At 37.7% G+C, this 27,458-nt stretch overlaps 1 protein-coding gene across 14 annotated transcripts in view; it reads left to right on the top strand.

The window, feature by feature from the left end:
- Window positions 1-27,458, top strand: part of TJP1 (tight junction protein 1) — a 343,543-nt gene that overhangs the window by 253,742 nt on the left and 62,343 nt on the right. For 12 of the 14 annotated variants that reach the window (XM_073799877.1, XM_073799875.1, XM_073799874.1 and 9 more), the window contains 2 exons: window positions 24,332-24,456; window positions 25,141-25,243. In XM_073799877.1, coding sequence (XP_073655978.1) covers window positions 24,332-24,456; window positions 25,141-25,243 — 228 coding nt within the window. Of the gene's footprint in view, window positions 1-23,446; window positions 23,509-24,331; window positions 24,457-25,140; window positions 25,244-27,458 lie in introns of all 14 variants that reach the window. The other 2 variants (XM_073799881.1, XM_073799880.1) reach the window with 1 other exon arrangement.

Genomic DNA, 27,458 nt, shown 5'->3' with positions numbered 1-27,458 from the left:
CACATAATAGACAGTGGGTAAATTAATTATTAAAAAACAGTGATTTCAGATAAGACTTTTTTGTGCCTCCCTAAATGGTGAAAGAAATCATTAATAATACTAACCTTAACTTTTAATTTATAAAGCTAAGGTATGGCTTGAATTTATTTGAAATGTGCTGATAGCATATTTAAATCAGATTAAACATATGCCATCGTACCTTATACATGTTTAATTGGCTGGTTTTTATAGAATAATTTGGTGTTTTACCACATTACATTTATTTTCTTAATACCTTTATTATTTTTATTGGTATAATTTACACACAGTAAGATTCATCCTTAGTGTACAGTTCTGAGTTTGACAAACGCATTTAGTCATGTAAGTCATATAACCACCACTACAGACAATATAGAACAATTCCATCGCCCTGAAATTTTCCCTTCTGCCATTTGTAGTCAACCCCGTCCGCTTACCCTGAGCACTGAGTAACCTCTGATGTGTTTTCTGTTCCTATATGCCTGCTTTTTCTCTCATGTAGGTGAACTCATACAATACATAGCCTTTTGAGACTGGTTTCTTACACTTAGCCTAATGCACTTGAGATTTCTCCGTGATGTACTTATATCAGTAGTTCTTATGGCTGAATAGTATTCCGTTGTATGAATGTAGAATAATTTGCTTATTCATTCTCCAGTCTTGGTACCCTGGGGTGGTTTCCAGTTTTTGGTGATTGTGAATAAATCTCTAGTGTACAGGTTTTTGAATGAACATAGCTTTTCATTTCTCTTGGGTATATTCCTAGGAATGGAATTGTTCTTAGTTTGTAGTTCTCTAAAGACTTATGATTTTGAATATCTGTTTATGCGCTTATTTGTCATCCATTATTTTCTTTGGTAAAATGTGTCCAAATCTTTTACCCATTTTTAATTAGGTTTTTTGTTTTCTTATATTGACCTTAAAAATGGGTTTACTTGGGATCAACAAAGAATTGCAATTCAGAGTCTGCAGCTACTGCAAGACACAGTGCAAGACCCCAGCAAAAATAGAACTCTTTTATAGAGGGGAAAAGGAAGTTGGGAGGGCTGTAGTAAACAGAGTCCATTGGAGGAATTGAGAGTCCAGAGTGTAGTGGTTTTTCATTGGCTGAATTGTGACAGTCTGTCATTGGCTGAGTTCTTGGCAGGCAAGAAGAGGAAGTCTTTCTTCTTGCTAGGCTCTGCTAACAGCACAGTGCATGAGTGCTCCCTCTTCTGGCCTCCCAACTCTATTTTTTTTTTTCTTCACTTTTCTTTTTTTTTGCAGTTCGCGGGCCTCACTTTTCTTTTTTTTGCGGTTGCGGAGCACAGGCTCCGGACGCGCAGGCTCAGGGGCCGTGGCTCACGGGCCCAGCCGCTCCACGGCATGTGGGATCCTCCCGGACTGGGACACGAACCTGCGTCCCCCACATCGGCAGGCGGACTCAACCACTGCGCCACCAGGGAAGGCCCCAACTCTATTTTAATTGAGGTTTCTGTTTATTAATTTTTATACTTACTGTTTTTTTAAACTGTGGTAAAATACACATAACAAAATTTGCCATCTGTCCAGTTCCTTTGTCCATTTTTAAATTGGGTTTTATCTGTTGAATTGTAGGAGTTTTTATATATTTTGGTCATTAACCCCTTATCAGATAATATGACTCATAAATGTTTTTTTTCCCATTCCATGGATTACCTTTGTCCTCTGTTAATTGTGTCCCTTGTTGCACAGAAGTTGTTACTGAGTTTTGAGAGTCTTGAATATCTTCTGGATACAAGTTCTTTAATAGGTATTGTTTTGCAAATATTTTTCCCAGTCTGTGGCTTGCCTTTTTCCTTCTCTTAACAGTGTCTTTTGCAGAGTATAAGTTTCAAATTTTGATAAAGTCGTTTTTGCTTTTATTGATTTTGCTTTTGGTTTTGTATCTGAGAAGTCTGCCAAACCTAAGGTCCCAATTATCTTTCCTGTTGTTTTCTTCTGGAAGGTTTTGTTTTGTGTTTGTTTTGTTTTAATTAAAATTTGTATTAAGATTTCTTTTTAGGGGATTTTTTTAATACGGATGTCCAATTTTTTGAACAACCATTTATGAAAAGGTTATCCTTTCTTCATTTAATTGCTTTCTCCCTTTGTCAAAAATCAGTGACCATGTGTGTGTCGGCCTTTCCCTAGTCTCTTCTATTGATCGGTGTGTCTGTCCTTTGCCAGTTACTTCTGCCTTGATTATTGTAGCTTTATATTAAGTTGGAAATCAGGTAGTGTGAATCCTCCAAACTTACTATTATTATTTTTAATTATTTTGACTAGTTCCTTTGTCTCTGTATATAAACTTTAGAATAAGTTTGTCAAATTAAAAAAAATCTGCCAGGATTTTTCATTGGGTTTGCATTGAATCTACAGATTAATTTGGGGAGAATTGACACTTTAACGGTATTGAGTATTCCATACTGAATGTGATGTATCTCTTCATTACGGTTTTGTAGTTTTCGGCATACAGATTCTACACATGTTTTGTTAGATTTCTACTCAAGTATATTTTTTATGTTTCCTCATGCCATTGTAAACGGTATTTTTTTAAATTTCAGTTTTTGATTGTCTATTAATATGTAGAAATACAATTGATTTTTGTTTTTTTTTTAAATAGTGAACTTTAAGTTTTCTAGGAACTCCTTTGGTAGATTCTTTGGCCTTTTTCTATGCAGTCATCTCATCTGTGAAGAGAGGCAGTGTTATTTCTTCGTTTTTGATCTATATGCTGTTCATTTCTTTTTTTTGCCTTATTGTACTTGCTAGGACTTCCAGGATGTTGTTGAATAGGGACAGTAAGCAGGCATCCTTGCCTTATTCCAAATTTTAAATGAAAGCATTCTTTCACTATTATGTATGATGTTAGCAGTAAGGTTTTTGTAGATGCCCTTTATGAGGTTAAGGAAGTTCCCTTGTATTTCTGTTTTGCTATTTACTAGGTTGAGGAAGTTCCCTTTTATACTTAACTTTGCTAAGAGGCTTTTTTTTTTTTTTTAAATCATGAATAGATGTTGGATTTTGCCAGTGCTTTTTTGGTAAGTATTGATTGAGGTTATCATACGAGTTTTCTTTTTAGTCTGTTGGTGTGGTCAGTTTCTTGCTTTTTGGATGTTGAAGAGCCTTTCATTCCCAAGATAAATTCTACCTAGTTGTGATGTATTATTCATTTTATATATTGCCAGATTGATTTGCTAATGTATTATGAAGATATTTGTTTCTGTGTTCATGAGGAATATTGGTTAGTACTTTTTCCTTGTGTTTTTATTGGTTTTGGAGTAAGGAAAGCTACCAGTCTCAAAACAAGCAGCTGGGAAGTATTCTTCCCTATTGTGTTCTGTGGTAGAGTTTGTGTACAACTGAAGGTATTTCTCCCTTAAATGTTTGGTAGAATTCACCAGTGTAGCCATCTGGTTCTGGAGTTTTCTTTGTGAGAAAGCTTTTAACTATAAATTTATTTTCTTTAATTTTATATAGGACTATTCAGGTTATGTATTTTTTCTTTGTTAGCTTTTGGAGATTTATTTGGTAACTTTGGTAGTTTGTATCTTTCAAAGTATTAGTTCCTTTTATCTAAGTTGTCAGATTTATAGACATAAAATTGTTCATGTCATTCTCTTACCTTAATATTTTAGGATCTGTAATGGTGGCCCATTTTCATTTATAATATTGGTAATTTGTGTCTTCTCTTATTTCTTGGTCAACCTGGCTAGAGGTTTAACAATTTTTTTCTTTTTTGCGGTACGTGGGCCTCTCAGTGTTGTGGCCTCTCCTGTTGCGGAGCACAGGCTCCGGACGCGCAGGCTCAGCGGCCATGGCTCACGGGCCTAGTCGCTCCGCGGCATGTGGGATCTTCCCGGACTGGGGCACGAACCCGTGTCCTCTGCATCGGCAGGCGGACTCTCAACCACTGTGCCACCAGGGAAGCCCAAGGTTTAACAATTTTATTGACCTTTTCAAAATACCAGCTTTTCTTTTCATTGATATTTTTTATTTTCTGCTTTGTATTTCACTGATTTCTGCTCTTATTTTAATGTTTCTTCTGCTTACATTGGGTTTAAGTTGCTCTTCTTTTTATGATTTCTTAAGGTAGAAGCTAGATCATTTGGGACCATAGGTGTAATTTGACCGTATCACATTACATTTGTTTTTTCCTAATACCTTCTTAGTTTTTAAATAAGGAAAATAAAATAAGACACTTAAATTAGCTAAAGTACGTTTCTCCTTTCTACAGTTTTGCCTGGTTTTGTCAGTTGTGGGGAAATGTTAGGTTATTTACTACAGAACTTAGGCAAAGTAGGAAAAGATTCTGAATGTTGAGAAAACAGAATCTGATTTTTTGAATGTGTTAAAAGTGTCACACCAACTCATCATGGTAGTTGTAATACTCAGGCAAGTCTGGAACTCCTGTCTAGAAAGAAGGTCAGTGTAAACTCCACTCTGTAGCTGGGCTCTTCTTGTGCTTCGGTTTTCTTTTGCCCTGAGGGAGGGGGGTACTAGCCCAGAAAAATGTCATCAAAAGATACATGGAGATAAGATGAGTATATAGTTCATAATTCTTTGGTTTTCAAACATGTTAACTATTGTGCTGGAAACACAGAGCTGTGTTGCCTCTGGGCCTCATCAGAGAGGGACTATGACAGAATGGAAGTCCTCAACAACCATCCCTCCAGGAATCGTTTTTGAAGGTTTTTAAAAATAGACCTGTCATTGTAAGCCCAGAAACTTATGCCAAAGCATAATTCAGTTGACTTCATTTTCCGAGGCTGCAGAACTATACTTTCAGGTATCTTTCCTTTGGTATTCTGAGTTGTTACAGAATAAAATTTAGACTGTCTAGAGCACTGTCAGCAAACTTTTGCTGTAAAGAACCAGATGATAAATAAATACTTCAGGCCTTGCGGGCCATAAATCTCTGTCACAACTTCTCAACTCTGTAGCTGTATTGCAGAAGCAGCTGTACAGAGTAGGTTAACAAATGGGTGTGGCTATATTCCAGTAAAACTTTATTTACAACAATGGGCAGCTAGCTGGATTTAGCCTGCAGGCCATAGTTTGCTGATCTAGAGTAGTAGCTCTCAAGGTTTATTGTAAAGAGGAATCAACTGGATCATGCCCAACTACCAGAGATTCTGATTCATTTGGTCTGGGATGGGACCCGTAATATGTATGTTTAAAAATGCATGTTTGAAATGGAGGGCCATGTCCTCTGGCATCACATTTTTAAGAAACGCTGACAAAGGAATGAGAGAAAGTTATTCTCCTTGAGGTGAGCCAAATGAGCTTTTGGAATAGTAGTAGTAAGTGACCGAGATAATTTGAGACTATATGCTTTTGGCAATAACCTGGAGTTACAGATATTGTGTCTTGCCAGATAAGGGCTTAGTGTACTTAGTTATGCCCAGTAAAACTTATTTTCACAGGAGGCCAATCTATTCAACAAAGTCTTAGGAGATCAAATAGCAGCATTGTCTAGTAGCAATATAATGCAAACCACAATGTAATTAAAATTTTCCTAGTCTTCACATTGAAAAACGTAAAATATGGGTGAATTTTATGATAGATCTCATTTAACTCAGTATATCCAAAATGTTGTCATTTTCAACATGTAATATTTAAAAATTGGTATACCATACTTTGCTTTTTTTCCCCATACTGAGTCTTAAAAAACTGATGTACATCTTGTAATTTCAGCACCTTTCAGGTAAGACTAGCCACATTTTAAGTGCTCAGTAGTTGTGTGTATAGTGGCTGTAGTATTGGCAAGTGCAGGTCTGCAGCTTGAGATGGTAGTTGCATCCAGAGGGTCTTGTGTTCCACCCCTCCCACCCATTACATACCCACAACTTTCTTTAGTTTCAGATGTTCTCCCTTAGAAAATGCACATATTTTTATAATTCTTTGAGAAATGAATACTCAGGAATGAGTTGGTCACCTCTATTTTTCTATTTTCTGAAAAAAATTACATGAAAGATTAAGTGAATATTTCTGTATTAAAGAATTAAAGGGTTGAGAGAAGTTAGAGGCTTGGCCAAGATGGCAGAGTAGGAAGACCCTGAGCTCACCTCTTTTCACGGGTACACCAAAATTAACAACTGTTTACGGAGCAATTATTGATGAGCAAGACTGGAGGCATAAAGATCTACAGCTAAAGATAGTAAGAAGGAACCACAGTGAGATGGGTAGGACGGGTGGAGTCATGGTCAAGACCCATACCCCCAGGTAGGTGACCCACAAATGGGAGGATAGTTACAATTGCAGAGGTTCTCCCCAAGGAGTGAGGGGTCTGAGCCCCACATCAGGCTCCCCAGCCCAGGGGTCCTGCACCGGGAAGACGTGTCCCCAGAATGTTTGGCTTTGAAGGCCAGCAGGGTTCACTTTCTGAAGACCCAGAGGACTATGAGAAATAGACACTCCACTCTTAAAGGGTGCACATAAAATTTCACATCCTCTGGGACCCAAGGCAGAAGCAGTAATTTGAAAGGAACCTGTATCAGACCCATCATCTGATCTTGGAGAGCCTCCTAGAGAGGCAGGAGACAACTGGAGTGCACCCGAGGAACGTAGACATTGGCAGCAGACATTAGGGGAGCTCATTCTACCACATGGACACTGGTGCTGGCAAGAGTCATTGTGGAACCCTCCCTCTAGCTCATCAGCACCAGGACCCACAGGGCCCTGCAGTCAGACACCCTAGGACCTGGCTTCACCCACTTGTGAGTTGGCACTAACCCTGGGGCCAGCTTCACACACCAGTGGGCATGCACCAGTCCCAGCACCCCCTGGGCCTCAGCCCCATTCACCAGTGGTTCCACACCAGCTCTGGGACTCCTGGGCTCTGCAGCCAGAGACCCCAGGACCTGCCTTTGCCCACCAGTTGGCCAATACTAGCCCTAGAACCTGGCTTCACTCACTGGTGGGTGGGCATCAGCCCCGGGATCCCCTGGGCCCCATCCCCACCCACCGTGTGACACCAGCCCCAGGACTCCTTGGACCCCTCAGAATGGCTATCATCAAAAAGTCTACAAATAACAAGTGTTGGTGAGGATGTGGAGAAATTTGGGAACCCTAGTACACTGGTGAGAATGTAAATTAGGGCAGGCACTATGGAAAAGAGTATGGAGGTTCCTCAAAAAACTAAAAATAGAACTGCCATATGATCAAGCAGTTCCACTTCTGGGTATATATTCGAAGAAAACAAAAACACTAATTTGTAAAGATACATGCACCCCAGTGTTCATAGCAGCATTATTTACAATAACCAAGATATGAAAGCAACCTAAGTGTTGATCAACAGATGAATGGATAAAGAAGATGTGGTAAATGTCATGAAGAACCTAGGGGTAAGGCAGGAATAAAGACGCAGACCTCCTAGAGAACGGACTTGAGGTTATGGGGAGGGGGAGGGGTGAGCTGTGACGGGGCGAGAGAGAGTCATGGACATATACACACTAACAAACGTAGTAAGGTAGATAGCTAGTGGGAAGCAGCCGCATGGCACAGGGATATTGGCTCGGTGCTTTGTGACAGCCCGGAGGGGTGGGATAGGGAGGGTGGGAGGGAGGGAGACGCAAGAGGGAAGAGATATGGGAACATATGTATATGTATAACTGATTCACTTTGTTATAAAGCAGAGACTAACACACCATTGTAAAGCAATTATACCCCAATAAAGATGTTAAAAAAAAAAAAAGATGTGGTACATATATATATAATGGAATATTACTCAGCCATATAGAAGAATAAAATAAGGTCATTTGCAGCAACATGGGTGGACCTAGAGGGTATTATGCTTATTAGACAGAAAAAGACAATGTATGTTATCATGGATATGCAGAATCTAAAAAAATAAACTAGTGAATATAACAAAAAAGAAACAGACTCACAGATATAGAGAACAAACTAGTAGTTACCAGTGGGGAGAGGGAAGGGGGGAGGTTCAGGATAGGGGTAGGGGGTTAAGAGATACAAACTACTATTTATAAAATAAATAAGCTACAGGGATATATTATATAGGACAGGGGAATATAACCAATATTTTATAGTAACTATAAAAGGAGTATAATGTATAAAAACTTGTATCACTATGTTGTATACCTGAAACTAATATTGTATTATAAATCAACTATACTAAACAATATGTTGTACACCTAAAACTAAAAAAAAAAAAAAATCAAATGGTGAAAGTATGTTGAAAGCAAGGAATCTAGTTAAGAAATCATCTAAGGGCAAGCAGCTAAGTGTTTCAAATAGGGAGGGGATTCAATAGGAAGTAAACTTGGAACAAGGGTGCCAAGACAATGCAGTGAGGGAAAGAGTAGTCTTACTCTTTCCACGCTGTTGACAACTGGTCAACAGCGTGGAAAGTAATGAATTTTGACTCCTACTTCACACCAAGAACAAAAATTAACCTAAGATGGATCATAGACCTAAATGTAAGTGCTAAAACTGTAAAACTTTTAGAAGAAAACACAGGAATAAATCTTTATGACCTTGGGTTGGGCAATGGTTTCTTAGATACAATCTTGAAAATAAAAGCAACAGAAGAGAAAACAGGTAAAATTGGACCACATCAAAATTTAAAACTTTTGTGTTTCAAAGGAAACCAAGAAACTCTCAACAAGAAAGGGAAAGGATAACCCACAGAATGAGAAAGTATTTGCAAGTTACATATCTGATAAGGGACTTGTATCCAGAATATAGAAATTTAGTAGTAAAAAAGCAAATAATTCAGTTTTTTAAATGGACTGAAGATTTGAAAAACATTTCTCCAAAGATGATACAGAACTGTTTAATAAACGTATGAAAAGATGCTCAACAGTACCGACCATCAGGGAAATATATGTCAAAAACGACAGTGAGATACCCTGTCACACCCTCTAGAATGGCTGTAATCACAAAAGCAGGCAATAATAGGTGTTGATGAGGATGTGGATGTTGGCTGGTGGAGCCAACTGTGGTAAACTAAGTAAGGTATTTCTCAAAAGGTAAACATATGTAGAATTACTACATGGCCCAGCAGTTCCACTCATAGGCATATACCCAAGAGAAGTGGAGACAAATACCGACATAATAACTTATTAAACATGGTTGTTCATAGCAGCATGACTCATGATAGCCTGAAAGTGTAAAGAACCCACATGCCCATTAACTGATGAATGATGAATAAGCAAAATGTGGTATATCCATATAATGGAATATTGTTCAACAGTGAAAAGAAATGAAGTACTGATACATGCCGTGACATGGATGAACCTTGAAAACGTTACCCTAACTCGAAGAAGGCAGTCACAAAGGACCATTATTGTATAATTCCATTTATATGAAATGGTCAGAACAGGTGAATAGACAGAAAGATTAGTGGTTTTTAGGATGCGGGAATTCAGGGATGATGGCTAAAGGGTAGGGAATTTCATTTCAGGGTGATGAAAATTTTATGCAGTTGATTGTGATGATGGTTGCACAACTCTGAACACACAAAAAACATAGAATTGTACATTTTGAAGAGTGAATTTACGATAGGTAATTTACATGTCAATAAAGCTATTCTAAGAAAAGGGGCCAGGGAAGGGGAATCCTACATATCTGTTTTGTAGCTCCAGGCAAGTGTATGGTGGGTAGAAGGTAAGCGTGTAAGCTAAGCTAGGCTTGTTTTATCTGGTTGAAGGCCATTGTGTACATTTATAGAGTGTATTATGAATGTTTCAAATCCTTTATTTTATTTAATTCTCTGTGAAATAGGGGTTAATAACCACATGGAATAAACTGAGTCTCAGAAAGGTCTAGTGAAATGTCCCAAAGAGGTACATCTTGAACGCAGGTCTCTGGACTCATCATATAATGCTCTTTTCACTTACATGTAAAATTTAATTTTAAATATTAGAAATACTTATGGAATATAATATCTGAAATTCAGAACTCGTAATTCTACCACATAAACTACATATATATGTAATAAAATTAATAAAAAGTAGTGACCTTGTTAAGGAAGGAGCCAGAATTTTGGCTTTTTGTCTGTTTTTTTTTCTGTTTGTTTTTTTTTAAGTTTAGAACATTGGTGGTGAGGTCAGTTTTTTGGCGAAAATGACAGTTTGGAGAAGGGCAATTGGAGGTGTCCTTTAAGAAGCTGGGAATAGGAAAGTGGAATAAGAATTAGAAATGAAAGCTATAATTTTGGAAACAGAGCCACAAGAGCGAGTAACCAACGGGCTGATGAAGGACGCAGAGGTAAAAAAGAACCAGTCTAACAGTCGTAGACATTTAAACAACATTTTGAGAACTACCAAGGTACAGTGGAAAAACTGTAGAGGTCTTGTGACTTCTGAACTAGTTTGGGCTTACCACTAACTGATTTTGAACAGGCCTTTCAGATCTCTTGGGACCTCATAGAATTAAAATGTTACCAGAGGTGATAAAATCCTAATCTCTCTGACCAAGTCCACAGAGAAGTCCTACATAAGGTCTAGTTGGCAGGTAGTGGAGTGGCACATAGGATTCCAGGCCTTCTGAGTTCATCTGTAGAAAGGAAGTTGAACAAATGATTGCCGAGGAACCATTTGAAAAAATTGGATCCATTCATTTAAAAAAATTTTGATCGCCGTGTTTACTGTGAAAACACATGACTAGAACAGTTTCCATAGAATGTTGAGGGTAGATTGGGAGAAGAAGGGGAGAGGAGTCAAACTACAAAAACTATAGGAATGAAACTGTATAAGGTGAGAAAAGTTAGAATTAAGTTAGTTGGTTGTAGAAATTTGGCATGAAAAACAGGAGAAAAAAAGGCAGCGGGGAGAATCTTTAACTAGAGAATTGGGCATATTTGAAGGAAACAGAAAAATCTTTGGAGGAGAGGTTATTCATATTATGCAGTTATATTTCTGCAAATGAATCAACAGTCAACCTTCAAGAATTTTTTTCCCTTTGTAAAAAATCTTTTAAGGAATCAAGAAATACTATAACAGATAAGTGGGCAAACCTTTTCTATTAAAGGTCAGATAGTAAATAGTTTCAGCTTTGTTAACCATATGTTCCCTGTTGCAAGTACTCAGTGCAAAAGCAGTTACAATGAAATGTAAAGGAATGGGCATGGCTAGTGTCCAGTGAAACTGGGCAAATAACTGAACAGATTCCAGGCCTCTTGTTTATCATAAACTCAGTTTCACTACCAGGCACAGGTAGAAATACATATTATTGTTGCTTATGGCTGCCTGTGATGTCGAAAGGACAAAATATGATGAAAGTAAAATTCTTTGATGCATTTAATTCCATCCAAAAGCTATAATCATGTGTGTGTGTGCACATACAGGTCAATGAGATCATATTATACTGCTTTAAACTACTTCTCCCATCACCATAATAAAAACCATTATCTTGGACATTTTCTCATGTAAACATATAAAAATCAACTATATTTTGACACACCTACAATTTTCTTATGGTAAAGATATATGAGAAAAATGGATTATTTTCCATTTCTTTTGAAAATCCCTCTGAAAAGCACCATGTTAGTCTTTTGTAAATCCAGTACAGAGCATACGATTGCCTCAATAAATAATAATTCTACTACTGTCAATTTTGATTACTGGAAACAGTGTTAAAATTTTTTAACTATTCCTCTATTCTATCCTGTTCCTCTCCCCATTTAAAGAAATGGTTTTACTCTGTGTAGGCCATATAGCTATTATATAATTTAACCTTTCTCCCTTTAATCCACATTTAATCCTGTAAGTAGGTGTATATTTAATGCTGTAAGTAGGTGTATATTTAATGCTTATCACCAGTCCTTTCCATGTGCCTCTTGTCATTTTGATTGTCAGAAAGTTATTTTCTATTAGGAAAGGATCATGAAAAACAGTGTTCCCTGTATTTTTCTTATATGTTTATTAGCTTTTCTGTGCCCTTTTATACTTGAAGATTAGCTTTACTGGATATAAAATCCATGGCTCATTGTTTCCCTTAAGTATCTTAACGATGTTATTTTTGGCATAATGTGTTGCTACCCAAGTGTGATGATAATCTAATTTATATTTCTTTTAAAATTATAGCTCTTTTTGCCTAGATGCCAAAGAATCTTCTGCCTTAAAATCTACTCATTTTATTTGAATATATTTTGGCATTTCCTCTGAATTGATATTCTCAGGTATCTACAGTGATTTGTGTCCTTTGAGTATACAGTTTCAATTATATATATAAATATATGGAAGGATATATAAAATACATATATCAGGAAAGTTCTTTATTTAATTTTAGTTTTACTATTTTTTTTCTCCTACTTCAATTTAGTCTTCAGGTATTCCTACTATCCGTATGTTGTATCTCTTGCCTGTCTTCATTATTTGTAATTTTCTCTCAAATCCTTTTTAAAAAATCTCCTGAAACATTTCTTTTTTGTTTTATAAAAGATTTATCTTTTTTACTTTCTGTTTCTTTCATGGTATTATGTTTATTTGTGTTCCTGTCTAAAATGGCTTTTTAAAATTTCTAATTAACTCTTGAATTCTGTCAGCCTCATTTCTGAATTCTTAAAATTCTTTTTTTTCATTTTTTGAGTTTTATTTTTTATACATCAGGTTATTAGTTATCTGTTTATACATATTAGTGTATACATGTCAATCCCAATCTCCCAATTCATCCCACCACCACCACCACCACTTTCCCCCCTTGCTGTCCATATGTTTGTTCTCTACATCTGTGTGTCTATTTCTGCCCTGCAAACCAGTTTATCTGTACCATTTTATTAGATTCCACATATATGCGTTAATATACGATATTTGTTTTTCTCTTTCTGACTTACTTCACTCTGTGTGACAGTCTCTAGATCCATCCACGTCTCTACAAATGACCCAATTTCATTCCTTTTTATGGCTGAGTAATATTCCATTGTCTATATGTACCACATCTTCTTTATCCATTCGTCTGTTAATGGGCATTTAGGTTGTTTGCATGACCTGGCTATTGTAAATAGTGCTGCAGTGAACATTGGGGTGCATGTGTCTTTTTGAATTTTGGTTTTCTCTGGGTATATGCCCAGTAGTGGGATGGCTGGGTCATACGGTAATTCTATTTTAGCTTTTTAAGGAATGTCCATACTGTTCTCCATAGTGGCTGTATCAATTTACATTCCCACCAACAGTGCAAGAGGGTTCCCTGTTCTCCACACCCTCTCCAGCATTTGTTGTTTGTAGATTTTCTTATGATGCCCGTTCTAACTGGTGTGAGGTGATACCTCATTGTAGTTTAGACTTGCATTTCTTAATAATTAGTGATGTTGAGCAGCTTTTCACATGCTTCTTGGCCATCTGTATGTCTTCTTTGGAGAAATGTCTATTTAGGTCTTCTCCCCATTTCTTGATTGGGTTGTTTGTTTTTTTAATATTGAGCTTCATTAGCTGTTTATATATTTTGGAGATTAATCCTTTGTCCGTTGATTCGTTTGCAAATATTTTCTCCCATTCTGAGGGTTGTCTTTTCATCTTGTTTGTAGTTTCCTTTGCTTTGCAAAAGCTTTGAAGTTTCATTAGGTCCCATTTGTTTATTTTTGTTTTTATTTCTGTTACTCTAGGAGGTGGATCAAAAAAGATCTTGCTGTGATTTATGTCAAAGAGAGTTCTTCCTATGTTTTCCTCTAAGAGTTTTATAGTGTCCAGTCTTACATTTAGGTCTCTAATCCATTTTTAGTTTATTTTTGTATATGGTGTTAGGGAGTGTCCTAATTTCATTCTTTTACATGTAGCTGTCCAGTTTTCCCAGCACCACTTATTGAAGAGGCTGTGTTTTCTCCATTGTATATCCTTGCCTCCTTTGTCATAGATTAGTTGACCATAGGTGCATGGGTTTATCTCTGGGCTTTCTATCCTGTTCCACTGATCTATATTTCTGTTTTTTTGCCAGTACCATATTGTATTTTTTTTTAATTTTTATTTAATTTATTTATTTATGGCTGCGTTGGGTCTTCATTGCTGCGTGAGGGCTTTCTCTAGTTGTGGCGAGTGGGGGCCACTCATCGTTGCAGTGCACCGGCTTCTCGTTGCGGTGGCTTCTCTTGTTGTGGAGCATGGGCTCGAGGTGTGCGGGCTCAGTAGCTGTGGCTCGCGGGCTCTAGAGCGCAGGCTCTGTAGTTGTGGCGCGCATCGGCTTAGTTGCTCCTTAGCATGTGGGGTCTTCCTGGACCAGGGCTCGAACCCGTGTCCCCTGCAATGGCAGGTGGATTCTTAACCACTGTGCCACCAGGGAAGCCCCCATATTGTCTTGATTACTGTAGCTTTGTAGTATAGTCTGAAGTCAGGGAGTCTGATTCCTCCAGCTCTGATTTTTTTCCTCAAGACTGCTTTGGCTCTTCGGGGTCTTTTGTGTCTACATACAAATTTTAAGATTTTTTGTTCTAGTTCTGTAAAAAATGCCACTGGTAATTTGATAGGGATTGCATTGAATCTGTGGATTGCTTTGGGTAGTATAGTCATTTTCACAATATTGATTCTTCCAGTCCAAGAACATGGTATATCTCTCCATCTGTTTGTGTCATCTTTGATTTCTTTCATCAGTGTGTTACAGTTTTCTGAGTACAGGTATTTTACCTCCTTAGGTAGGTTTATTCCTAGGTATTTTATTCTTTTTGTTGCAATGGTGAATGGGATTGTTTCCTTAATTTCTCTTTCTAATCTTTTGTTGTTAGTGTATAGAAATGCAAGAGATTTCTGTACATTAATTTTGTATCCTGCAACTTTACCAAATTCATTGGTTAGCTCTAGTAGTTTTCTGGTGGCATCTTTAGGATTCTCTATGTATAGTATCATGTCATCTGCAAACAGTGACAGTTTTACTTCTTCTTTTCCAATTTGTATTGCTTTTCTTTCTTTTTCTTCTCTGATTGCCATGGGTAAGACTTCCAAAACTGTTGAATAATAGTGGCGAGAGTGGACATCCTTGTCTTGTTCCTGATCTAGAGGAAATGATTTCAGTTTTTCACCATTGAGAATGATGTTTGCTGTGAGTTTGTCGTATATGGCCTTTATTATGTTGAGGTAGGTTCCCTCTATACCCACTTTTTGGAGTGTTTTTATCATAAATGGGTGTTGAATTTTGTCAGAAGCTTTCTCTGCATCTATTGAGATGATCATATGGTTTTTATTCTTCAGTTTGTTCATATGGTGTATCACATTGATTGATTTGCATATATTGAAGAATCCTTGCATCCCTGGGATAAATCCACCTTGATCATGGTATATGATCCTGTTTGCTAGTATTTTGTTGAGAAGTTTTGCGTCTATATTCATCAGTGATATTTGTCTATAATTTTCTTTTTTTGTGGTATCTTTGTCTGGTTTTGGTATAAGGGTGATGGTGGCCTCATAGAATGAGTTTGGGAGTGTTCCTTCCTCTGCAATTTTTTGGAAGAGTTTGAGAAGAATGGGTGTTAGCTCTTCTCTAAATGTTTGATAGAATTCATCTGTGAAGACGTCTGGTCCTGGACTTCTGTTTGTTGGAAGATTTTTAATCACGGTTTCAATTTCATTACTTGTGATTGGTCTGTTCATATTTTCTGTTTCGTCCTGGTTCAGTCTTGGAAGGTTATACCTTTCTAAGAACTTGTCTGTTTCTTCCAGGTTGTCCATTTTATTGGCATAGAGTTGCTTGTAGTACTCTCTTGGGATGCTTTGTATTTCTGCAGAATCTGTTGTAACTTTTCCTTTTTCATTTCTAATTTTATTGATTTGAGTCCTCTCCCTCTTTTTCTTGATGAGTCTGGCTAAAGGTTTATCAATTTTGTTTATCTTCTCAAAGAACCAGCTTTTAGTTTTATTGATCTTTGCTCTTGTTTTCTTTGTTTCTATTTCATTTATTTCTGATCTGATCTTTATGATTTCTTTCCTTCTGGTAACTTTTGGTTTTGTTTGTTTTTCTTTCTCTAGTTCCTTTAAGTGTAGGGTTAGGTTGTTTATTTGAGATGTTTCTTGTTTCTTGAGGTAGGCTTGTATAGCTATAAACTTCCCTCTTAGAACTGCTTTTGCTGCATCCCATAAGTTGTGGATTGTCGTGTTTTCATTGTCATTTGTCTCGAGGTATTTTTTGATTTTCTCTTTGATTTCTTCAGTGATCTCTTTGTTATTTAATAACGTATTGTTTAGCCTCCATGTGTTTGTGTTTTTTATGTTTTTTTTCCCTTGTAATTCTTTTCTAATCTCATAGTGTTGTGGTCAGAAAAGATGCTTGATATGATTTCAGTTTTCTTAAATTTACTGAGACTTGATTTTTGATCCAAGATGTGATCTATCCTGGAGAATGTTCTATGCGCACTTGAGAAGAAAGTGTAATCTGCTGTTTTTGGATGGAATATCCTATAAATATCAATTAAATCTATTTGGTCTACTGTGTCATTTAAAGCTTCTGTTTCCTTATTTATTTTCATTTTGGATGATCTGTCCATTGGTGTGAGGTCTTAAAGTCCCCCACTGTTATTGTGTTACTGTCGATTTCCTCTTTTATAGCTGTTAGCAGTTGCCTTATGTATTGAGGTGCTCCTATGTTGGGTGCATATATATTTTTAATTGTTATATCTTCTTCTTGGATTGATCCCTTGATCATTATGTAGTGTCTCTTCTTGTTTCTTGTAACATTCTTTATTTTAAAGTCTGTTTTATCTGATATGAGTATTGCTACTCCAGCTTTCTTTTTTTTTCACTTCAGTTATTGTATTGTTCATCTCTGTTCTTTAATTCTTCCAGGTGTTTGTTCTTTAATTCGTCTAGGTCTTTGTCAGACATTTCTTGCATCTTCTCGATCTTTGCCACCAGTCTTTTTCTGAGGTTCTGGATCATCTTCACTGTCATTATTCTGAATTCTTTTTCTGGAAGGTTGCCTATCTCCACTTCATTTAGTTGTTTTTATGGTGTTTTATCTTGTTCCTTCATCTGGTACAAAGTCCTCTGCCTTTTCATTTTGTCTATCTTTCTGTGATTGTCTAAAATTCTTATTTATATTCTTTCATGTCCTGTGTATTTTTGTAATGCCTTTTCACTTGTTTTATAATAGTAACAGTTTTGATCCTTTATTTTTCTTTTTTTGAGTACTCTTTTTGGCATGCTTTCATTTTCTGTAGGGATATTCTGCTACTCATTGTGTTCTATAGTAATTTTCTAAGGGATTTGATCATAATCCCTTTTTTGCTCAATTTTATGGGAAATTACCTTTCTTGAGCTTCTAGAAATTGGCTTAGTTTTCTTGTATGTGTGCATGCACTAAAGAAACATAACTGCTGCTTTCTGACATTTCCTAGGCTCATGCCTTTTGTACCCTTTCATCTTTTGCTGTTCTGTCCCTCTCTAGTCTGAATCCACTGGCAGGTCTGTGTTGAGAATTCCTAGGGATTACACTGCTGTAGCCCATTCACGCCCTACTGCAGGCTCCTTGCTCTCACTGACAACTGGAGAGGCAAAATCCCTCCCAGTTTCAGCTGTTGTTCTAAAATTGCCTTGCCGTTCTTTCCAGTAAATACCTGTTAGTTATTTGGGAGGTTCTTCAGGTCTAAGGTGTGTCAGATGCCTTGTGGCTTTCTTTCCAAGTAGGTTTTGGGAACACACAAGTCTCATAGGTGTTGCTCATCCCTATCTGCTTCCTCAGGAGGGTACATTGGTTGCCTGTGGGGTTTTGTTTTTTTTTGCTGTATATACGGTTTTTGGTTTGCTGTATAGTTGCCCTGCTTGTTTTTATTTGGAAATTCAAGAAATTCCAAATCCACGCTACTACTCTGGCTGCTAATGAGGTTTTAGTGCTCAAATTAGTGTGAGTTTTAAAAGACAACTCTATAAAGGGAAATTGAGTTAAAATTAAATTGAATAATTAGCTAGATACTTGTTTTAGTGCCCTAACATTGATGAGCCACTTTGTGTTAGGCCCTTGCAGGGTTGTACTCAGGTGGGATATGTAGAAGAATATGTAAACCCCTCCCAAACGAACCTCTGATACCCAGGCTATTTACAGTGCTGTGTGTTAAGTAGCAGAAGTGTGTCTATGTGGCCGGAGAGCCTACAGGATGGGCCACTTGTGCCTGTGAAAAGCTAGGTTGGTTTTATGAAGGAGGTGTCGTTGAACCTGGATGTTGAAGGGTGTGATGTTAAAGGAGTCCTAGGCAGAGAAGAAATGTGAAAGCTTGGAACTTGATGATGCATGGCATGGTTAAGCAGGGGTCAGTAGTTAAGTGTGTTTAGGGTAAAGACTGGGGTGCTGGGAAGCAAGTTGGCGTTGCATTTCAGGATATTGCATGTTAAGGAACTTGGACCTCTGGGCAATGGAATGACAGAATTGGGTTTGTTTTAGAATAATAATCCTTTGAACACGATGGAGGGTAAATTGTAGTGCAGTGGAGGTAAGAAATCTGTTGAAAAGGCCAAAAATAGGACCGTGTGGAGATCTAAGCCTAAAAAGGTTTTGGAGAGAAACCTTCCCTAAGAGGGAAGGGAAAGTGTGAGATAGTCGAACCTTTTATAGTTTTTGATGATCACCCTGGTCTTAAATTCACAAAGCTTTTAAGGCTAGGGTTCTCAGCCCTGGCTGCCCATTAGAATCACTTAGGAGATTTTTTTTTTTTAAACGCCTGCCATCTGCCCTCCTCCAGTTTTATTTAATGGTTGTGGGGTGGGGGGTTTGGAAATCATCAAGCAGTTTTGAGACTGATCCCAAATGATTTTCATCTGTAGACAGGGTTGGGAATCACAGACTTCCTGGGTAGTCATTAAATGAACTGCAGCCAGTGCTGATCCAGCAGGATGACATGCCCCACAGAGTGCTGGCACTGCATGGAAGCAGTATGTTCTGCCTGGGTTTGATGCCTGGCTCATGCAGCCAAGACTGTACTTAACTTGTTCACAAGCAAATCTTAGGAAGTATCTACTCACCTCCGCCTTCCTTATTGAAAGGTCCTTATGTTTTTGGCATCTCTTTAATATATTTTTTTTTTTTTTGCGGTACGCGGGCCTCTCACTGTTGTGGCCTCTCCCGCCGTGGAGCCCAGGCTCCGGACGCGCAGGCTCAGCGGCCATGGCTCACGGGCCCAGCCGCTATGGCTCACGGGCCCAGCCGCTATGGCTCACGGGCCCAGCCGCTCCACGGCACGTGGGATCCTCCCGGACCGGGGCACGAACCCGTGTCCCCTGCATCGGCAGGCAGACTCCCAACCACTGCGCCACCAGGGAAGCCCTCTTTAATATTTTTGTATTATGTTTTTAATTTTTAAATAAAAGAATTATCAAGCAAGATATAAATGCACAGTTTAAAAGTATACAGAATAAAAGATTAGTGCTAGCCTCCTCCAAGGATGGAAAAAGAGCCAGAGAATAACACACCCCTCCCCAAACTGCCTTGGAGGTAACCCTTGGGTGTTTTAGGTTTTTTCCAGTATTTGCAGTTACAATCTGCAGTGAATAACTATGTACATATGTATTTTCTTATTTTTGGAGCTGTATATGTAATCTTCAGTGTACATTGCTAGAAACTGGTTCACTCTGTTGAAAGATAAAGTGCTTTTGAGGACTTCCCTGGTGGCCCATTGGTTAAGTAGCCACCTTCCAACGCACGGGACATGGGTTGGGTTTGATCCCTAGTCGGGGAACTAAGATCCCACAGGCTGTGCCGCAACTGCTTGAGCCCCTGTGCCACAACTAGAGAGCCCGTGTGCCACAACAACAGAGCCCACGCTCTGGAGCCCGCGTGCCACAACTAAGACGCAGCCAAAAATACAAATAAGTAAATGCATACATACATACATACATAAATGCTTTTGTAATTTTGTTAGGATTGCCAAATTCCTCTCCTAAAGAATTGTAGCAGTTTGCATGCCCATTAGCAGTGGTGCCTATTTTTCTACAGCCGCCTCAACAAAATGTGTTGTTGTGTGGTTTTAATTTGCGTTTCTTATGAGTTTTAACATTTCATATCTTTTGTAAATTGCTTCGTTGGGTTTTTTGTTTGTTTTGGGTTTTTTTTCGTTTTCTTCTTTTTTCAGTGGTTTTTAATATCAATGTATGGGCTGAGGACCCCAAAAGACCTCTGAAGTCTTTTTATGCTTAGGACGAACTATTTTCATAACAGCACAGAAATGTTATTTGTCTTTTTCACTGTGTTGATAGTTGTAGTGAAGGTACAAAAGCAGTGGTATGAGGTAAAACTGGCCTCATAGCCCCAAACCATCCTAATAGTTCCTGGACTTACTCAGAGTTTATAAGAACAATCCCAGTTTTGCTGCAGAATAACTCAAAGCAGTAAAAATTACTAATTTTACCACATGTCAGCTTTTGAATAGACATTTAACAAATAATCTGTATATTGAAATGGGAAATATGCATAAGGTATTTCTGCTTTATACTGAAGTACTTGCATGATTGTTTGAATTGGAAGCTCAACCAGCTGTGTATTTGTGTGTGTAACACCACTTTCACTTGAAGGAATGGTTATCCAGACTGGAATATTTGACAAACATTTTTCTCAAGTGATGAGTACCTGTTGCTTCAAGGAAAACAACTCTGATAATAGTTGTTGCCAATGAAGAAAATTGAATTTTAAAACAGAAATTAAAATTTGGAAAACATTTATCTGCCACCATGAGATGAGCTCAGTACTTTTCACTACTTAAAGACTTTGATTGCATTGGTGGTGATATTAATTAAAGTATGATTTTTAAAAAATATTGTATAGTGAAATGTGTCATCATTTGAAAGATTTACCTAAATATTTTCCAAATGACCAAGAAATGTATTATAAAATCACATTGGATAAAATAATCCATTCAAAGTGCAAAATAGGCCAGTGGATGGGTATTCATGTAACAGAGTAAGTACAAAAAGTCCACTGATACGGTTTTAGGTTGCACATTGTAGCCACCCATTAAGAAACTATCACTTACCGATATAAAGTCAAACAGGAGTATCCATAATCATCTAAAAGGTTTACTAAAATCACTCTTCTCCTTTTCAACTATGTGTGTGGGTAAGGTTCTTCATGTACTTTAACATAAAATGAAATATTAAAACAGATTGAAAGTATTTTCTTGAATTTTTCTTTCCCTTGGTCGTGAATGTTGGATTTTGTCAAAGGCCTTTCCAGGGTCTATGGATATAGTCTCTGAATTTTTTTCTCTACGTTTATTAATAGGGTCTCCGATATAGTGGCTTTCCTAATACAACAGTCTTGGAAATAAATCACCTTGTCATGGAATATTTGTATGGTGTTGGCCTTTATAAATGATGTTAGGCTTTAGTATTTGGAGGGGGGCTCTGTCTTTTTAAAATTAATTAATTTGTTTTTTTAAATTTTTGGCTGTGATGGGTCTTTGTTGCTGCTTGTGGGCTTTCTCTAGTTGCAGTAAGCAGGGGCTACTCTTGTTGCGGTGCTTGGGCTTCTCATTGTGGTGGCTTCTCTTGTTGCGGAGCATGGGCTCTAGGCGTGCGGTCTTCAGTAGTTATGGTGTGTGGGCTCTAGAGCACAGGCTCAGTAGTTGTGGTGCACGGGCTTAGTTGCTCCGTGGCATGTGAGATCTTCCCAGACCAGGGCTCGAACCCGTGTCCCCTGCATTGGCAGGTGGGTTCTTAACCACTGTGCCACCAGGGAAGCCCTGTCTTTATCATGGATAGTCATGATCAGATTTAGATATCAATATTATAATTGCTTCTTGAAAAGAGTTAGAAGCTTTCCTTCATTTTAGGATGCTCTGGAACAATTTATGGAGCATTGAGGCTATCTGGATATTGATGTTTTGGTAGAATTCCCTGTGAAATCATCTGTGGCTGGTGTTTTTTGTGGGATAATTCCCTCATAACTATCTCTGTTTCCTCTTCAGCGATGGGGTTGCTTAAGTCTTTATTTCTAATAGAGTCAATTTCAATAATCTGTATTTCCCTATAAAATTATCTGTTTTATCTAAGTTTTCAAATTTATTTGAACTTGTTCTGTAGTCTCTTAAGTTTTCTAATTGTGTGCTAATAGTTTTCTTTCTAATCATTTCTTTATTTTTGAAATTTTAGGCCTACTTCTAGCTATTTTGAGATTTGCATATTCTCTGGTTTTGAGCTATATTAAGGCTATGGTTTTGTGTAGTGATCTGTTTTGTATTATTTTGGAGACACAGATTCAGGCAGTTGCCATTATCTTCTGCCACCCAGATGTTTTCCTGTTTATTTGTTTTTTCACATTAACCTTTTCTGGGGGGTATTAGCTTTATTGCAGTATAATTCACATACCATACAATTCACCATTTAAATGTACAATTTAGTGATTTTTAGTATATTCACAGATCTGTAAGACCATCACCAGAGTCACTTTTTAAGCATTCCATCACCCTAAAAAAAATAATGTTAGTCATAAACCATCCCTCCCCAATGTCTCCATCCCTTTCCACACCCTGGCCGTCGACAATCACCAGTCTATTTTCTGTTTCATACAGATTGGTCTTTTCTGAACGTTTCATCTAAGAGGAATGGTATGATATGTGTGGTCTTCTATGGTTGGCTTCTTTTAGATAGCATCATGTTTTCTGTGTTCCCCATTTTGTAGCATGTATCAGTACTTCACTCCTTTCTATTGCAGATAATTCATTTAATGGATATACCATATTTTATTTATCCATTCATCAGTGGATAGACATTTGGGTTGTTTGCAGTTTTTGGCTATTAATAAATGCTGCTGTGTGTGGGTATAAATCTCTGCACACGTTTTCATTTCTTTTTGGTATATACCTAGGCGTGGAATTGCTGGTGTTTATTCTTTTTTAATAAGAGTTTTTCTCTTTTCTTCTTCTTTGGCTATTTCAGTAGACTTTGGGGTAGAAGGGGAGGTCATGATGTATCCCCTGTCCATGGTGAGCGTGGTCTTTGTGGATGGGACAGTAGTGGAAGGAAGTTGTTACCTTTGTCCTCAGGTGGTTTGGATTGTAGAGCATAGTGTAGTACAACGTTATATGAAAACATAGCCTCTGATTTTTTGATTCTGGAGCCCTAGGAGAATATTGGCTGTTTCTTTCAGACTACTCTGAATACTTCATTTCCTTTCTAGGGAATGGTGTGGATTTCTTTGAGATTAGGTAATTTTTATTTTTATTTATTTTTATTTAATTATTTTTTTAGAGTGAAAACTTCTATATTTAGAATTAGCCAGCTGGACTCAGTTTAGGTGATCCCAATTTTGTTGGCAACATCCAAAGCATCATAGTCAGGAGCCAGTCGAACATATGCCTTCTTCTCTCCATCAGGCCTGATCAGGGTGTTGACCTTAGCCACGTCAGTGTCATAGAGCTTCTTCACGGCCTGTTTAATTTGATGCTTGTTGGCCTTGACATCCACAGTGAACACCAGTGTGGTGTTGTCTTCTATTTTCTTCATGGCTGACTCGGTGGTGAGGGGGAACTTGATGATGGCATAGTGGTCAAGCTTGTTTCTCCTAGGGGCGTTCTTCCGAGGATATGTGGGCTGCCTCCTGAGCCGCAGTGTTTTGGGCCGTCGGAAGGTGGGTGACGTCCAGATCTTCTTTTTTGTGGCTGTGTACACCTTTCAGCACTGCTTTCTTGGCCTTCAAAGCCTTTGCTTTGGCTTCGGCTTTGGGAGGGGCAGGGGCTTCCTTCTTCACCTTTGGCGCCATCTTCGTGAAAAAAGCGAGATTAGGTAATTTTTAAATAACTTGGTAGTATTTTGATTGTTTCTGTGCTGGGCTGTCCTTAGTCACCATGGTAAAGATTCTCAGCTCATTTAGAAGTATATAATTAATTACGATTTTGTTTAATTAACAATATAAGTAATTAAAAAATGCTTGATATGATTAATGTATACTTTCTATTGTATGCAGTGTGTATAAGACATTATAGTGTATTACTTCAGTAGAGATTTTTAGGGTAAGTGAAGGAAGTTGATTTTCACAGCTGTTGATATTCTATTATATAAAATGGCACCCGGTTTATATGCTCATTAAATCTGTCATTCTGCAAATCAGTTGCCAGTGTTTGTGATGATCACGGCTGGGGGGCTGGGGGGCACTGCCAATTCCCTCAGGAACCCTTCTGATAAGCAAAAATGAATTCAGGATTTCAGTGTTCAGAATTTTTAAATGTGTTTTAGTTCTTAAAGAACATTCATGTAATTGACAGTTTTCGATATTCTGTTATGCCCAGCATTAAATTTATTAAAGCCTGCATTCCCATACCAGGATAGGTCATTCTGATGTGTTTCCATACAAGTGAGTGAGCATTTTGTAATAGGATTGTAATTTTTATATTTGAACTTTTTTAGATTGTAGAGTATGACATCATAACATTTTACTATAATTGTTACTTTAGGCTCCTGGATTTGGATTTGGAATTGCAATATCTGGTGGAAGAGATAATCCTCATTTCCAGAGTGGGGAAACCTCGATTGTGATTTCAGATGTGCTTAAAGGAGGACCCGCAGAAGGGCAGCTGCAGTAAGCATGTTTCCTACCCTCAGCCATTGGCATGCCATGCTAGTGATTTTTCTAAATTAATATACGTTTATGCTTATCTCTGTCATATATGGAAAGCTAGTATCACTAAACTTAAATAGAAGGTCACTGTAAAAAATAAAGATAGTGAAAAGAAAACTTGTTACTAAGTTTGGGGTAGAATCTAGCCTTCAGGAGCCTCTCACCCTGAGTCTTAGTGTTTTTGTTCAACAAGAAGATTAGCAAGATAAAAGAGAGGCAAAAGGTACATTAGCAAAAAAATGAGAGTATGAGTAGAGGACTGAAAGAAAATTGGAAGGAGAAAGACTTTATCTTTAAAGAAGGAATAACTTTTTCCAGCCTTATGACTTAGTATCATTGAATGCCTGTAACTGTACCACCAGAAGTCATTATGTGTATTGTGGTACCTGTTCAGTCCTTTTGGGAAACATTGTGTTAATAGTTAAAAAATTAATGACCTGTGGTTAGTTACAAGTGCTAAACATTTTTTGTGGGGGATTTGAAAATTAAATAGCTGGACATTATTTTATCATTGATCTGAAGACAGGTTAATTAGCCCATAATTAGAATATCTTTTTTAAAGATCCTATCTTAAAAATATCTTTATAAACTTATTTGTATGGTTTCGTCTAACTTGTTATTATTTTGGTCACTTTTTTTCCTTAGGGAAAATGACCGAGTCGCGATGGTTAATGGCGTTTCAATGGATAATGTTGAACATGCTTTTGCTGTTCAGCAACTAAGGAAAAGTGGAAAAAATGCAAAAATTGTAAGTGTTTTTTACCTTTAATTTTATAAAGATACCAACTTTACTGTTGGTATGTTTTTGGTGTTTGAATTCATTCTTCCCATTTAAGAAAATAAAATCTGGAACAGTAGTTCTAAAGTTAGTTGTTTACAAGTAAGAATGTTTCTTTCTTCTAATACCGGTGGTATGTTTTGTCACTGGTGTGTATTTTCTCAAAGCTCAGATACCAGGATTTTTTTTTGATTGAAAAAGAAAGGAAGGGGCTCCTGGTTGAATGGTTACCTCTTTATGGCTTAATGCTTCCTCTTTAAAAAAATACTTACATTAGACTGAATCTTGGCGTATAATCAGTTTAAAGTATTTTCTGTTATAGGTTTTGTTCAGTGGACAAATTTTATGTTGTCCCTTGAACACGTATATTGTTGCTACTTTGTTACTGTGATATAGTTTGAGGAAAGAGAGAGTGGTAAGGGTTTATTTTTTTGGTTGTTCTGTGTGTTTTGTTTTTTTTCTGTTTTTTGTTTTATAGAGTTGTTCAGGGTTCATATGTTTTTTAGTGTATTGCTAGACTCTTCTGTTTCATTTAAAACTAGGCACATGTAGCAGAGAATGGATTTAACGTCAAAATCCTACGTAAAATTGTATCTACATAGGGACTTCCCTGGCGGTCCAGCGATTAGTACTCTGTGCTTCCACTGCAGGAATCACAGGTTTGATCCCTGGTTGGGGAACTAGGATCCCACATGCCATGAGGCCAAAAATATATATATATATATGTGTATCTATCAATGCATAGAGGAGCACGTTAACCACTTTGCTGCCCCTGTTTCTGCCTTATCTAGACTCTGAAAGGCCTAATTAAGGTACTGCTTGAGGCGTTAGCTCAGGTGTATAGAGTAGGAGGAAGAGGCTGGCGGCTACATGGTTTGTCCTGCGTTGTCCACTGAGAACCTTTCTACTTTGCAGCAGACAGTCAGAGCCACAGTGGACCCAACAGAAAGGAGAGGGCTGGAGTGAGGAGGCCTGCATGGTGTTTTGACCTCTGGGAGCTATGGTGAGAGCCAGAAGGGCTATTTCCTGAGACTGTATACCCACAGTTGGAGGCCCTCTCACCTTGTGTAGGCTGCTGTGCCGTATGGCTCATCTCCGCACCAGTGTCCTTGCTGGTTAAGTGAGTTTTCTCATGTGGCAGTAGACCCAGAGTTTAGTTACTGCATTCCAGATGACAGGCATCTTCTACTGTGCATGTGTTTTCACAGCTTTTTGTTGTAACTGTATTTTTACATTTGGAACTCTAGTGTTGTTTTAAATTGCAGTTCGTGTACAGACTGGCTAGTTGATGGTACAATTTTTAAACAGTTTTTATAACATGAGATTGTAGCATTTACAGAAGCAAATTGCTAATTTTTATATTTGTTGGTTTTTATAAATTGAGTAAGTGTTCTTCAGATGAGTCACTGCATATTCCAAGGTGAGCACCATAGGTAAATTGGATTTTTCTCCCTGTGTCTGAGGTTGTGAGCTTCACCCATAGCTCCAGCTTCATTCTTTGGAATATTGAACTGTTGTGTTTTTCCATGCAAAATGTTTAGTACACATGCCCCACATCAATAATACAACCAAGAAAGTTGTACTCCTACACTTCAGACTTTTCTAACCATAGAAATGATTTTGTAAGAAACAGTCCAAAACCTGTTATGTATTTGAAATAGCACATGTAAGAAGGATGAGTTTTCCTCTCACTGTGCTTCGCTACATCATTTGGAAAGGTGGAACTCAGGAAGGTTGGGCAAGTAGTTTGCTCTTCAGGGAGAAGCTGTAGGAGGGTTGGGTGGAAGCATGTTCAGTCAGCAGAGGGTAGCTGTTCATTCCTGCGTCTGAAGAGAGTGGGTTACGTCATCAACATACGCTAAGGTTTCATCATTGAGAATAAAACCGTAGTGTTTTAAAATGTGGCCTTTCATTGTAGGATGTCTTCCTTAACTCATCTCCTGCCATAACCAGAACCTCAGGTCACTATATATGTTTTTTTTCCCCCCAGTTCTGAGTAGCTAGCTCCTTCCCTCCCCGGCCCTGGGCTCTTATATTTTGATGGTTCTTAGTTTATATCTTCCCATAAACTAAGATCCCTTGGGCATTAGGCTCAATAAATTTCTTTTCCGTTGAATTAAAATGTTAGAACTCCTTTGATAATATAACTACCATAAATGTGCTTAATTTTGTTTAACAGTAGGTG

Source organism: Tursiops truncatus, chromosome 2 (genome assembly GCF_011762595.2).
Source record: "Tursiops truncatus isolate mTurTru1 chromosome 2, mTurTru1.mat.Y, whole genome shotgun sequence".
Classification (NCBI taxonomy): Eukaryota; Metazoa; Chordata; class Mammalia; order Artiodactyla; family Delphinidae; genus Tursiops; species Tursiops truncatus.
This window is presented reverse-complemented; position numbering and strand designations above follow the sequence as displayed.